The sequence below is a fragment of the Mustelus asterias genome, chromosome 2 (genome assembly GCF_964213995.1).
Source record: "Mustelus asterias chromosome 2, sMusAst1.hap1.1, whole genome shotgun sequence".
Classification (NCBI taxonomy): domain Eukaryota; kingdom Metazoa; phylum Chordata; class Chondrichthyes; order Carcharhiniformes; family Triakidae; genus Mustelus; species Mustelus asterias.
The window spans coordinates 56,617,879-56,633,895 of NC_135802.1; the positions used below are offsets into that span (position 1 = coordinate 56,617,879).

Sequence of the window (16,017 nt, forward strand, 5' to 3'; positions counted from 1 at the left end):
ACTTGTTTTGAAGATGGCATTACATACCAAATCATCAAAAATGTCTTTCTGGTGTACATGGATGGTGATAAGTGTTTCATATTTCGTTCGTTCCATTTTTGTTAGTTCACGGGTTGTCATGTCAATCAAATCATTAAGCATATCCAGAAACGTCTGATTAGTTGTTTGCATGATCTGTATCAAACAAATACTTCATGTTACATGTTTTCAGCTGTACACCTTCAACCCTCATGCTTTGTGTTAATTCAACCTTACACTTCAGCAGAAATCCAATAAATCTACCTCACAGAACAGTAACTTTTCTGTAGCAATCTAAACTTTCTGTCTGAAGAATGTTTGAATGGTAACAAAAATATATGAAGGCTATGATAGGGTAGTATATCATGTAATTTGTGAGAAAATGATGTGAATAGCTCTCAAACTTTTTTAAAATTTCATTCATTGGGTACGGTTGCTGTTGACAATGCAAGCATTTATTGCTCACCTCATGCCTTTGAAAAGATAGAGATGAGCGAGCACTTTGAATCGTTGCAGTCAATGTGGTGATAGCCTGGAGTGCTATTAAGTAGGGCATTCCAGGATTTTGACCCAGCAACGATCAAGGAACAACAATATACTTCCAAGTCAGGGAGGAGCTGGAAGATAATTGGTGGTGGTTTTTCTTTGTGCCTGCTGCCCTAATCCTTTTAGAGTCGCAGGTTTGGGAGGTGCTGTTGAACAAATCATGCTGAGTTGATGCAGTGCATCTTGTAAATGGTACACACTGCTGTCATGTGGAGCTGATGGTGAGGGAGTGAAGGTTTAAACTGAGAAACACAAATTCCCTTCTGTCTGAAATGTTAAATTAATATATAAGTATACATAATTGTAACTTATAAAATTCTAATAGGACTAGACAGGGTAGATGCAGGATGTTCCCCATGGTGAGGGTGTCCAGAACTAGGGGTCACAATCTGAGGATACAGGGTAGACCATTTAGGACAGAGATAAGGAGACATTTCTTCATCCAAAGAGTGGTGGGCTTGTAGAATTCATTACCCCAGGAAGTGGTTGATGCCAAAACATTGAATGTATTCAAAAGGCGGCTGGATATAACACTTGGGGCAAATGGTATCAAAGGTTATGGGGAGAAAGCAGGATTAGGCTATTGAGTTGGACAATCAGCCATGGTCGTGATGAATGACAGAGCAGGCTCGAAGGGCCAAATGGCCTCCTCCTGCTCCTATCTTCTATGTTTCTATGTTTCTATGTGAAAGAGACAAAGCGATAATATAATTCTTTAGAAGTAAAAGTAAAACTAATTCATCTAATAGTACAAAAATGTTTTAATTAAGTAGATTAATTTTTGAGTTAGATTTAAGAGTTTGTATGGAAATCTTAAATAGAAGCCAATTTCTTTCAACACATGAAGTTTAACAAATTAACAAGTGTTTCATTTTTGTGTTGGCTAAGAACTTTAGCAGGAAATTAAATCTGATTATTCTTTACCTTCATATGCCAAAATAATGCTATTTTCCAGTACCTGCTGCGCAAGGTAGAGATAGGGGACAGATTTTCCTTCATTACTCCTGAATATAGTAGAAAAGTGAGCAAGGGGGACTGTAACAGGAGCCTGCCCAATTTCCTATCTATTCAAATCAATGGATAGCAAATTAGGCTGAATCTAATATGAGGATCAATCAACTGTCAGCTTTTCTTTTTTGCCAGATAATCCAATATGCACAAAAGCAGAGAAGTGGAGACCTGACATAGAAATTCCAGCGGTTAAGCTGGATTGGGGAAAGAACCAAGTTTCTCTGAATTTTCACGTTGGAATGGAAGTTGATATTTTGCCAGATTTTCAAAGAGAATGATTGCCTGGTGATAATTACCGGAGCAAAAATAGGATGACATTTCAACTGTTGTAGAGACAAAGAAGGCTGGCCATGTGAATTACTAAACCATTCATCTTCCATCCATCACTTACATTTTTATATTGCTGTAGCTTTCCAGAGTTACTTTAACCCACCTAGCTCCAAGAATAAGACAGTTAAACTCAATGCACAGGCAATGACATACTCTCATTGTGACTATGTCCTTGGAACAAAAGAAACATCTAGTGCAATTTCTGCTAATACTTAATCACTATCTTAAAACTTAGAGAAACTTCCATGTTAACCATTTGCAACAAATTTTCATTCTTTCATGGGATGTGAACATCGCTGGCAAAATTTGTTGTCCATCACTAATTGCCTTTGAGAAGGTGGTGAGGAGCCAGTTTGCAGGTGGTTGTGTTTCCATCCACTTCATGCCCTTGTCCTTCTGAGTGGTCACATGTTTGGAAATTGCTATCGAAGGTGAGTGGCTGTAGTGCATCTTATAGATGGTGCACACTACTGCCAGTGTGCACCAGTGATGGGTGTGAATGTTTTGTTTGGTGAATGGGATGCCAAGCAAGAGGGCTGAAATGTCTTGGAATGTGTCCAGCTTCTTGAGTGTTCTTGAAATCACACTCATCCAGGCAGGTGAAGAGTATTCCATCACACTCCTGGCACCATGTAAATGGTAAACAGGTTTTGGGGAGTCAAGAGATGAGTTACTTGCCACATAATTCCCAGCCTTTGACCTGCCCTGCAGCCACAGTATTTATGTGGCTAGTTTCTGTTTCTGGTTAATGGTAACCCCCAGGATGTTGATAATGGGGGAATTCAGATAATAGTAATGCATTTGAATGTCTTGGGAGGGTGATTAGATTCTCTCTTATTGGAGATGGTCATTAACTGGCACCTGTGCAGTGGAAATGTTACTTGCCACTTATCCTTGCCAGGTTTGAATGTTGTCCAGATCTTGCTACATTCTGGAATGGACTGCTTCAGTATCTGGAGATTGCAAATGGTAATGATATTATAAAAATGAGGTTTGTAACATTGTTATGTGTTGGGACTGTGTCTTTACCTTTGGGTAAAATGATGGAGTCGCATTCTGAGGTCTGCTTGACAACAGGTCTGGATGAAATGGCTATTAAAGATTAAAGCATGGCCTGAGTTGATCTCCTGTAAAGTAGGTGTAAGGTGTTCACACTTGGAGACAATGGCAGCAGCATCTGTGTTTACAGTGGTTGGGCTGCGAGTCTCCAAAGTCCCAGGAAGATGTTGAGAATGTCGGGTTATAAATGGCTATACCTTCAACTGTCATTTATTTCCAAGCTGGAATAGAATTGGGTCTAAAGAATAGCTCATCAGCATTTCTACCCAGATACAAAGCCCATGTGATTAATGTTGCACAGCGACTGAGAGAGGGAAAGGGTTTCTACTATGTTCCTGAAAACTCACAGACACAGGGAATGTGCTGGAATCTGGGAGAGGCTAAGCAGCTAGAAACAACAGGTTTCTATAGTTCACCACTTAGGAATGTGGGTTAGCTCTTAAGGTCAACTTGCAAAGGCCATGGGTGGGATTTTCCAGCCATGCTCACCCCAAGTTCAGAAAATCCCCGTCCGAGGTTAACGGACTTTAGCATGGTCCTGTTCCGCTCATTACGATTCCCGTAGTGGGTGGGATGGGAAAATTCCACCCCATATTCATGAGGATTTAATTAATGGCTATTACCTTTTTATCAACTTTGGCATTATTTAAAGCTTCTTCTGAGTTTCTCGTCCAGATCATCTGAATACCCAGCAAACCAATCTGTGCAGGGAACATGGCCTGAAACTCATATAGCTTAATCTCCTGATCAGTGATAGCTATTGATGCCTGGCGGATAATACTGTGAATTGTCTTTCTGACACCAGACAGGAGTTGCGCCAGCCAGACTTCCACATTGCCCTAAAATATAAAATAATTAGAAGAAATCAAATACCATGGCAATAATTAAATTTGAAAGCACAGGTTTCAGAAAACATTACCCAAGAAATCAATCTAAGCAATAATTGTCCAAAATAAAATGCAATTGCATCATGACCAACCTCAACAGGCACATTTTCTCCAAATTCCTTTCATTTTAAAAGCGTTCATTTGAGACATAAATTAAACTGCACAATTTATTTGCAATAAGGTATGTGAATGAACAAATAAAGCACTCAAAAACAACACCTAATTCACAGCGGAACGGTAATCAGAAAAGTCAATGGAATGCTGAACTATGGGGTCAATAAAAAAGATGCTGAAATCTGAAATCAAACTCAGTGCTCTGCTTTCTTTGAGCACTGCGACCATTGAGACACAATTGAGCCATTCAAGTGCTGAAGACAATGTACAGAAAAGTCATGAAGCTGTTCCTTAATACTTGTGTCTTAGTCCAGGAGGAGGTTTCTGAGGAAGTGATCTTATAGAGATTTTAAACTGGCTGATGTAATGAGTAAAGAAAATCTAGAATATATTACTTTAAATTTGGAGAGTAGACCAGGGGAACACAAGTTCAAACTAATAAAACATAAATTTCGGGACAGACATCAGGAAGTTTGCCTTCACAGAAAAAACGATTAACACAGGAAATTGACTCCTGGGGTCAAATTTTCATTTCAGGAGTGGGAACTCACCAGCTAAAACATTTCTAGGTCCCAACCCTGCACAGCATCAATATCAATGGCACAACACAACTAAATGGAATTTAGAAGAACGAGAGGTGACCTTATTGAGATACGTAGGATTCTCAGTGAGCTTGACAAGGTGGATGCTGAGAGGATGTTTCCTCTTGTGGGAGAATTTAGGACCAGAGGGCATAATCTCAAAATTAGTGGCCATCCATTTAAGGCAGAGATGAGGAGGAATTTCTTCACTCACAGGATAGCAAATCTGTGGAATTCTTTACCACAAAGAGTTTTGGGTGCTGAGTCATTAAGTATGTTCAAGGCTGAGATAGATCCTTAACCTGTAAGGGAATCAAGGGGTATGGGGATAAGGTAGGAAAGTGGAGTTGAGGATTACATCAGATCAGCCATGATCTCATTAAATGGTGGAGCAGACTTGGGCTGAATGGCCTACTTCTGTTCCTACGCCTTATGGTGCCTGTCATTAATTAGCCCAGAACTGGGTTTGGCACCCAATTAATTAGGGGTGCAGGCATGGGCTTGGCATGGAGGATAACTTAAAAGGCAAAAGGCAGCCTTGAATGAACTTTCAGCCATTGCGAATGAACAAGCAGGAAGAGCAGATGGCCAACGGTGATTTGGGTAGACATTTCCAGGTAGTGCCACATTGTTCTGATAATTTCTTTGACGGCATGATAGTGACTCTGGTGAACAGGAATACTGTACCCTGCCCTCCATCTCGAGAAAGAGATAAAGCAAGCCAGCAGCCTTACCTCTCAAGAGTCAAAACACTCTCTCCTCACAAAATCAAGCCTCTCAGCTTTAGCGATAGCAGCCTTGTTGCATGAGCAAATGAGTTTAAAGCTCCAATTTTATATAACCTTTGCACACCGCAGTCACAAGCACATCCCGCTCCCTGCTGTGCCTCTGACAGCTAAGCTCAAACATGTCCCAGAACCTCCGGGTTCCCTATGTTTGTCATTTGAACATTGCTAACTGTTGCTTCCCATATTCCTAATGAGCTCAGCAATGAGCTCGGCAAGTAATTAATTAGAGGGATGCAGGATGCTGGCTCCCACCTCCTTCCCTTCCTTTGAAAATCTAATACATCACTGAGGTGTCAGGAAGCAATGGTGCCTTCTGAGTGTGTGATTTACTGGGCTCACCTGCGCCTGAATTCAGCCCCACAGGGGGACTGAAATTCAGCCCTGGATGCAGCAAGGAGTTATAATACATAGAATTGTTAAAAAGCAGCTGGTGACTGCAATGGGGAGAATGTTAGGGTCTTTCTGAATGGATGAGCTGAGAAGGGCTGATCTTTTCCCCTGTAATTATTCCACACTCCATTTTGAACGGTCCCGTGTTTTCTTACCTGCGCTGTAATTGATTCAATGAGGTCAACTTTTTCTCCTTCCTGAGATTCAAAGCGGAGGATCTGATCGTAATTTGTTTCATTGAACCCCACTCTATTAACGTTGTCAAAAAGACTTAGCAGGTGAGCCTGAAACAGTTAAAATGTTTTACTTTAGTTTATCGGAAATGCATTCAATCATTCAGGTGTGCTCTGCCTGAAGACAGGTGCTTGGTTCATTTTCTGCTGATGCTTGACCCTGAATAGTTTCCCCCTGTGGTGGTTTGCCACCATCTTCTCTCTGGGGCAGGTCAAAGAGGCAGATCTTAAATCTACATCAGCTGGAACAGGAATTGAACCCGTGCTGTTGGCTTTATTCTGAACCACGCACCAGCCATCTAGCCAACTGAGCAAACCAGCCCTCATGTCTGAAACATGTTGAATATTTATATCGAGCATTATTTTCCAATACATTTTCAGTACATTTTAAAATGATTCAGTATTCTCCATTTCTGATTGTAATATTTTCCTCCTATTTTTGTAACTTTTATTGTGCGACCTGTTTGTGTACGAGTTGTCAGTACAGATTAGGCAGAATTTAGGGTCGGAAACTTCCTCCATGTTCAGCAGATCTTCCACCATAACTGGGAAACGAGCAGGATACCTCAGAGTGCAACGGAGACCAGGTTGCATTGGCTTCTGATATTTTCTGGAAGTTTCATGCTTACCTTAAAGTGGCACAAAATCAGTTGGCCCTTAAAAGGCAAATTGACAGCTGAAGGAGGTGTCAGCCACAGAAACTGTACACCAATAGTTAAAACTCCAGAGACGTATTGGGCAGGGATCCAATCTACCCAGCCTTCCAAGTGAGTTGAGAGTGACCTTCACAGGAGTGTATGCATGTGTGTGCCCTGGGTGACATTCAAGACATCAAAAGAAGGCAGAACAAAAAAAAACCTTTAGCATATCAAACAGAGATACTTAGGTTCTTGATGGTAAGGGGATGAAAGGTTATGGGGAAAAGGCGGGAGAATGGGGTTGAGAAATTTATCATTCATGATTGAATGGCAGAGCAGATACGATGGGCCGAATGGCCTAATTCTGCTCCTATATCTTTTGATCTTATGATCTCTTGCTCGTAACTGAGTAAATTATTTTTCATCATTCCCTAGTTATCTTTGTGAGAAACTGTATGAAAAAAATGAACAAGTGGGAATAGTGATGTTGGAAATACATAACCACATGCTTGCAATCTGCACAGAAACAAGAGCATCCTAGAGAAATCATCCTACCTGTATAGTGTGCGAATCTGAGGCTTGACCAAGGATTTCCAGCAGAGCAGGGTCGGAAACAAAGAAAAATCTGGGAAATAAAAGTCGCTTCTTTTCCAAATACCCGGTAAGTGATTTCTGACACATCTCTAGCTGCTCCAGTAAATGTGGTAAAAGCTGAGCTAAAGCCTCGTCGCCTACACAGCACTGCACAATGTTTGTATTGTCATGAGCTCTCTGCATGATCTTCTGCCACGACTTATCAATGTTCTGAAATCTTTTGGCCTCCTGAGGTAAAGAAAAGGGATTTTTTTTTAACCAAAGTGATTACAAGCAAGCTACATATTGTAATATTTCATTTTAAGATGTTTTATTTAAAGAGTTCATTTTTTAAAAATTAGACCATAAAATCTAATGGAATATAAAAATGACCCAACACAATTCCCCCATAGCCACTATTATACAACTTCCAGATTAAAAATGCAGGATTAGATACTGGATAAAAGCAAATTACTGCGGATGCTGTAATCTGAAACCTAAAGAGAAAATGCTAGAAAATCTCAGCAGGTCTGGCCACATCTGTAAGGAGTGAAAAGAGCTGACGCTTCAAGTCCAGATGATCCTTACAGATGCTGCCAGACCTGCTGAGATTTTCCAGCATTTTCTCTTTTGGTTTCAGAATTAGGTACTGCTAGGTGTGTGTAGTTGTCATGTTGTGGGATAATTATCGGTCTGGTCTTGAAGAGATTATGAAGTTTCTGTCAAGTTAAATTCGATTGATGAAAACTAAACTCTCACAAACACAAAGATTAGCTAGGATATTGATTAGTTCTAATAGATCAGACACGAATATAAGTAGTTAATGGAATTGTTTGTTCACAGAATGCCAAATCACCAGTCTCATCAAAAAACTAGCCCATAACCTCTCCATCCTTGCAAAAAACTGTCCCATTTCCAACTTTCCTTTCTCTTTAAAGATCTTAAATCATTGCTTCCCAAATACACGGCCATCTTTCCTGGAACTCCATGTTTGAACCCATTCAATCAGTTTTTCACCCTTGCTATATGACTAAATCAGCTCTTCTCAAAATCACAATTGTCATCCTATGCAACTGTGACAAAGATAAACTACCCTCTTTGTTCTTCACAACCATTTTGAAACATTTGACACAGTCGAGCATATCATCCTTCTCCAACACCTTTCCACTGTCACGCGGCTGGGTAGAACTGGACCCGCTTGGCTGCATTCTTATCTATCTAATTTTGGGCAGGAAATCACTTACAATGGTTTCTCTTCTCATTCTTGCACTGTTACCTCTGATGTCCCCCAAGGATTTATCTTTGGTCCCCTCTATTCCTAAGCTACATGCTGCTGCCCCACAGCGACATCATCTAACAACACGATGGGAGGGAATTACCAAGCAACCTACCACGTATTTCGCTGTGGTGGAGATGGCCCGCCATTGATTTGTGGAGGAATCTTCTGGTCTCAATGTTGTCAATGGAGTTTCCCATTGAATTCAGCCTCTGCGTTGGGGATACACCATTGGCGGGCGGAACTGGAAGATCCTGCTGGCATGAACGGCTGGAAAGTTCCGGCCCTCATCAGTTTTCACATGTATGCTGATGACACACAGCTCCACTTGCCCACCATCTCTCTTGACCCTGGCCTGCACTATCTCTAAATCTTCTTGACTGCTTGTGTGCCAGTCATTACTGGACAGGCAAACATTTCTTCCAATTAACTATTGGAAAGACTAAGGGGGTGATTTTATCTTCTTGTCCCACTGGTCGATAGGTGGGATGAGCCGATAAGATCGCAAAAGGTGGAAAGTTAGGTTCCTGGGAAGGACGCAAAGCCCAGATCTCAATATTTAAATCCGTTCAAATCTGGATTTAAATATTATTGGTGAGTCGGGACGCAATTGTCCAGGCTCACTTTCCTTAACAACCTCGCTGGTGAAGGTCCTCTTCTGTGGGGATCACATATGCTCTCCATCAACAGGGACCTGCTGTGATGGCCTCGCCAGTGGGACTGGAGGCCATTGAAGCTCCCCGGGAGGTGGGGGTGGAAAAGCTGTGCTAGCCTGGCATGCCAGCCTGGCACCTAGGCAGTGCCAGCCTGGGACACTAGCACTGTCAGCCTGGCACACTGGCAGTGCTCACCGAGCTCTGGAGAGTGCCTAGGGGTGGGGCCTGGAAACGGCAGGGCCTAAGGGAGAGTCTGGAGAATTGATCATGGAAAACAAGGAAATGGCAATGGCAATGAACAGATATTTTGTATCTGTCTTCACTGGAGAAGACTTAGAAAACTGCCCAGTGATACTTAAAAATCAAGAAGTGAAAGGAAGGGAAGAATTTAAAACCATCACCATCACCACAGGAAAGGTGCTGGGAAAACTACTCGACCTAAAGGCTGCTAAGTCCTCAGGACCAGATAGCCTGCATCTTAGAGCCTTAAAATAAGTGACTGCAGAGAAAGTAGAGGCACCTTTCAAAATTCCTTGGATTATCTAAGGGTCTCAGCACGTTAGAAAGTAGCAAATTGCAATAGGAAATAACATTTTTATTTAAGAAAGGAGGAAGAAAGAAAAGTCAATGGAATGTTGGACTATGGAGCTAATAAAAAAGACACTGAAATCTGAAATGAAACTTTACAGTGCTCTGCTTTCCTTGACCACTGTGACCATTGAGATACAATCAAGTCACTCAAGTGCTGAAGACAATGCACAGAAAAGGCATGAAGCTGATCCTTAAAACTTGTGTCTTAGTCCAGGAGGAGGTTTCTGAGAAGTAACCTGATAGAGGTTTTAAACAGGTTAATGTAATGAATAAAGAAAATCCACAATATATTACTTTAAACTTGGAGGATAGACTAGGGGAACACAGGTTCAAACTAATAAAACATAAATTTGAAGGCAGATCACGAAGCTTTTCTCACAGAAAAAGCAATTAACACACAGAATTGACTCCAGGCGTCAAATTTTCATTTCAGGAGTGGGAACTCACCAGCTAAAACATTTCTAGGTCCCAACCCTGCACTGCATTAATATCAATGGCACAACACAACTAAATAGAATTTAGAAAAACGAGAGGTGACCTTATTGAGACACATAGGATTCTCAGCAAGCTTGACAAGGTAGATGCTGAGAGGATATCAGGTGGATAGTGATGTAGTTGATTCTGTCATCAAACCAGCAGACAAAGGAGGGGCCATCGTCATACTGAACAGAACGGATTACTGCAAAGAAGTGTACTGACAACTGAACAACGAGGAACACTACAGATAGTTACCCACAGATCCGACCAAAGAACACACCCGTCAACTCAACACTCTGATCAAAACCTTTGATCCGGACCTTCAAAACACCCTCCGTGCTCTCATCCCATGTACTCCACGCGTTGGAGATCTCTACTGCCTCCCAAAGATACACAAGGCAAACACACCCGGCCGTCCCATCGTTTCAAGCAATGGAACCCTGTGCGAGAACCTCTCCGGCTATGTCGAGGGCATCTTGAAACCCATTGTACAAAGAACACCCAGCTTTTGTCGCGACACTACAGACTTCCTACAGAAACTCAGCACACATGGAGCAGTTGAACCAGGAGCACTCCTCGTCACAATGGATGTCTCGGCATTCTACACCAGCATCCCCCACGATGATGGCATTGCTGCAACGGCCTCAGTACTCAATGCCATCAACTGCCAGTTTCCAGATGCAATTCTACAACTCATCCGCTTCATCCTGGACCACAATGTCTTCACCTTCAACAACCAGTTCTTCATCCAGACACACGGAACAGCCATGGGGACCAAATTCGCACCTCAATATGCCAACATCTTCATGCACAGGTTCGAACAAGACTTCTTCACCGCACAGGACGTTCAACCGATGCTATACACTAGATACATCGATGATATTTTCTTCCTTTGGAGTCATGGTGAACAATCACTGAAACAACTATATGATGACATCAACAAGTTCTATCCCACCATCAGACTCACCATGGACTACTCTCCGGAATCGGTTGCATTCTTGGACACACGCATCTCCATTAAGGACGGTCACCTCAGCACCTCACTGTACCGCAAGCCCACGGATAACCTCATGATGCTCCACTTCTCCAGCTTCCACCCTAAACACGTAAAAGAAGCCATCCCCTACGGACAAGCCCTCCGAATACACAGGATCTGCACAGATGAGGAGCATCGCAACAGACACCTCCAGACGCTGAAAGATGCCCTCATAAGAACAGGATATGGCGCTCGACTCATCAATCAACAGTTCCGACGCGCCACAGCGAAAAACCGCACCGACCTCTTCAGAAGACAAACACGGGACACGGTGGACAGAGTACCCTTCGTCGTCCAGTACTTCCCCGGAGCGGAGAAGCTACGGCATCTCCTCCGGAGCCTTCAACATGTCATTGATGAAGACGAACATCTCGCCAAGGCCATCCCCACACCCCCACTTCTTGCCTTCAAACAACCACACAACCTCAAACAGACCATTGTCCGCAGCAAACACCCAGCCTTCAGGAGAACAGTGACCACGACACCACACAACCCTGCCACAGCAACCTCTGCAAGACGTGCCGGATCATCGACACGGATGCCATCATCTCACGTGAGAACACCATCTACCAGGTACAGGGTACCTACTCTTGCAACTCGGCCAACATTGTCTACCTGATAGGAAAGGATGTCCCGAGGCATGGTACATTGGGGAATCCATGCAGACACTACGACAACGGATGAATGAACACCGCTCAACAATCACCAGGCAAGACTGTTCTCTTCCTGTGGGGGAGCACTTCAGCAGTCACGGGCATTCAGCCTTGGATCTTCAGGTAAGCGTTCTCCAAGACGGCCTTCACGACACACGACAGCGCAGAGTCGCTGAGCAGAAACTGATAGCCAAGTTCCGCACACATGAGGACGGCCTAAACCGGGATGTTGGATTTATGTCACATTATCAGTAACCCCCACAGCTTGCCTCCTGGGCTTGTAGAATCTCACTTGCTGTTCTGTCTGGAGACAATACACATTTCTTTAACCTGTGTTTAATGTTCCCTCCACCCACATTGTCTGTACCTTTAAGACCTGGCTGGCTGTAGGATTCGCATTCTAATCAGTATTCTGCAACTTGATTTTGTCTGTTTGCACTGTTTGAGAGCACATTTCCACTCCATCTGACGAAGGAGCAGTGCTCCGAAAGCTTATGGTATTTGCTAACAAATAAACCTGTTGGACTTTAACCTGGTGTTGTGAGACTTCTTACCGTGTTCACCCCAGTCCAACGCCGGCATCTCCACATGTTGATTCTGAGACCAGGGTCTTGAATCTCAATAAAGGTAGCTTTGATGGCATGAGGCCTAAATTGGCCATGATGGACTTAGAAACATTACAGAAAGGAAATACAGTGGACAGGCAACGGCAGACATTTAAAAAGAGTGGTAAGGAAATTGTGGTCAAACCATGGCTTACAAGGAAAATTGGAGATAGTATCAGAAAAAGGATGTTTCCTTTTTGTGCAAATCTATTACTAGAGGTCATTGTTTTAATAATAAGGAGTTGCCCATTTAAGACCGAGATTAAGAGAATTTCTTTCTCTCGGAGGGTTTTGATTCTTTGGAACTCTCTTCCTGAAAGGCAGTGGAAGCAGAGTCTTTGAATATTCTTAAGGCAGAGATGGATAGATTCTTCATCAACAAGGGGGTGAAAGGTTGTTGGGGGTAGGCAGGAATGTGGAGTTGAGGTTAAAATCAGATCAGCCACGATTGTATTGAATAAGTGGAGCAGGCTCAAAGGGCTCTTGCTCCGAAATTTTATGTCACATTTAAGAATAATCATTGTTAGTCAATTATCTTCATATTTACAATTGCTTAATACTTACTTGACCCCTTTCATTTGAGACAACAATTGCGAAGACAACAAAATTATAATTTTGAAAGCGCTGCATGAAATTCTCAAAAGATTTACTTTCCCAGATTATACAAACCTGCGGCAGCTGTTTTGCAATGTCCCCACCAACAAACACGGCTTCCAGGTAAATCCAAAGGTTCTGAACTGTGAGCCAGTTTTCAATTATTTCTGTGGTATTTGAGAGCTTCTGCACCCACTGTTGAATAGTGGGTTTGAATGGTGCATTGTACCTACCAGCAAAGTAACACATCTTAGAAAAAAACTCATCTACAGCAACAAAAATGCTTTAACACTAATGTAGCTTTTTTTTACCATTTAGGTTTCTAACTATTCCTTTGTGCCCCTTGATCAAATCACTAATAAAATGAAACAAGTTGTCTGGATAAATTATATCCATTTGCATCAGGATTTTGAAAATTTCAATAGTAACTTCATTTGGAAAACTAGATTTACAAAGTGTTTTGCTCCCCTGAGGATCACACCTAAGTGTACTACATACAACACAGCAGGCCAAGGAAGTGCTCAGAGCCATAGCAATGATCTAAGTAGAGGTTTAGACTTGTAGTTGGTTGACTCAGCCACTGGCATGAACAATGACATAGAATAATTATATCCCAACCTTTAATCTTTCAATGGATAATTAAACCTCAAGCTGAATGTGAACTATAGCGTTAGAAATAACCGTACATTTTTAAAAATCTATTACATTTTCCAACCTCGGGTGAATAAAAGAAAGGTTATTACAATATTTCAGTAAATAAATACGAGAAAATGGTTTAACAGCCATATTTCAATTAAAGGATATTTATACACTGTTTGATCTTTATATTTCGATCAGGTGAACCTTTAAACAAGTTATTGTTTTATGATTCAATTCCATTATTTTAGCATTACAAAAAATATACACTATTATCCAGTTACCTGTTGCTCATTAATGAACCAAGTATCATCAGACTGTCCTCCATTAGTGCAATATTCTCTGTGGTATCTGATCCTTTCAGGAGCAACTCACCCCTCGTCTTGAACGGGGCAAAGGTAAGGACATGACCACTCCATTCATTAATTACAGCTTTCAGCTTGGCCTCAATATCCTTTTCTTTTCCTGCACTAATACAAATGTCCTGAAAAGCATTTTTGTTTATTTAGTAACTGGCACAATACATTGAATGTAATGTCTATTCAAATTTAATTATATGGAAAAATTATTTTTTATTTATTCTCAGAATGTAGACATTGACGGCAAGGTTGGGATTTATTGTCCATCTTCAGTTGAACTGAAAATGCGTTGGGAGGCCTTTTTCCTGAACCATGGCAGATGTTTTTATGTACGACTCAGTGATTTGTGAAACTTTGGGCAATTATCTGAAGAGAAAAGGTGCACAGTTATGGGAAAAGGGCTTTGGGGGGGAGGAGGAGGGTTGCGAGGGTGGGAGCAGCGAGATGAGCTGGAATCTGAAGGTTTCATGTTCTCTATTACTGACACTCTTATTTTTTAAACTAAATGATAATTCTAATATTCTCACGGGATTTGAATTCAAATTCTCTGCACTATTAGTCCAGGTTTTTAGAATACCTTCCTGGTTGCAGACCACTACACTACCATACTCATATCATAGAATGGTTACAGCACAGAAGGAGAACACTGGGGCCTGTCCTGTCTGTATTGGCCCACTGAAGGAGCAATTCACCTCACCCCATTTCCCTACATTTTCTCTGTTGCCCTGAAAAAAATTCCTTCATGGAGAGTGATACAACTCCCATTTCAATGCCAGAATTGAACCTGCCTCCACCACACTTTCAGGCAGTGCTAGCCATTCATTGTGTGAAAGAGATTTTCCTCATTGCTTTTTTTGGCAATTATTTAACATCTGTTTCTCGATCTTTCCACAAATTATAATAGTTTCCCCCTATCTACTCTGTCCCAATACCCTCATAATTTTGTATACCTCCATCAAATCTCCACTCAACCATCTCTTCTTCGTGGAAAACAGTCCGAACTTCTCCAATCTTTCCACGTGACTGAAGTTCCTCATCAATGGAACCATTCTCGCAAATCTTTTCTGCACCCTCTCTAATGTCCTCACATCCTTATTAAAATGTGGCACCCAGAACTGGATAAATAGTCCAATTGAGACCCAACCAGTGTTTTACACAGTTTTAACATAATTCCTTGCTTTTGTATTCAATCTCTATGTTGATAAAGCACAGGATTCTGTGTGCTATATTCACCTCACTCTTAACCTGTCTTGTTGCCTTCAATTATTTACGCACGAATATACCCAGGATCCTCTGCTCCTGAACTCCCTTTCGAATTGTACCCTATATTTTATATTTTCTCTTTGAATTCTTTCTACCAAAATGAATAACCTCACAATTCTCTACATCAAATTTCATCTGTCACTTGTCTGCATATTCTACCTATCTGTCTATATACTCTTAAAGATCTACACTATCCTCCTCATGGTTCATGATGCTTCCAAGTTTCATGTCATCATGCCAGTGAAAATTGGGGGTGCCAGGAATGGGGGTGGGAATCCTGGAAGTGGGTCTTTCCAACTGGATGAATATCTGGGCCCTTGAATACTTAATACCCAGTCCTTTGGAGCAGGTCTCTTTCATTGCCACAGCATCGTATGTTTTCACATAGAGTCATGCCTATGGACTTTCTTTGTTCTTTATGGTTTCTTTACGAGTCAAAGAGAAAAAGGAAGCATTTGTCAAAGCTAGGAGGCTGGGAACACACGAAGCAAGTGTGGAATACAAGGAAAGTAGAAAGAAACTTAAGCAAGGAGTAAGAAGGGCTAAAAGGGGTCATGAAAAAGCATTGGCCAGCAGGATTAAGGAAAATCCCAAGGCTTTTTATACATATATAAAGAGCAAGAGGGTAGCCAGGGAGAGGGTTGGCCCACTCAAGGACAAGGGAGAGTATCTATGGGTGGAGCCAGAGGAAATTGGCGAGGTA

General features: G+C 41.8%; 1 protein-coding gene across 1 annotated transcript in view; it reads right to left on the reverse strand.

Moving 5' to 3' along the window:
- The window catches only part of dnah5l (dynein, axonemal, heavy chain 5 like), a 327,807-nt gene that overhangs the window by 203,240 nt on the left and 108,550 nt on the right, over positions 1–16,017 (reverse strand). Inside the window, exons 33-38 of the mRNA XM_078200347.1 lie at positions 13,977–14,176; positions 13,132–13,285; positions 7,151–7,417; positions 5,880–6,008; positions 3,588–3,803; positions 28–174 (exon numbers count right to left, since the gene is read on the reverse strand). Coding sequence (XP_078056473.1) covers positions 28–174; positions 3,588–3,803; positions 5,880–6,008; positions 7,151–7,417; positions 13,132–13,285; positions 13,977–14,176 — 1,113 coding nt within the window. The remainder of the gene's footprint in view (positions 1–27; positions 175–3,587; positions 3,804–5,879; positions 6,009–7,150; positions 7,418–13,131; positions 13,286–13,976; positions 14,177–16,017) is intronic.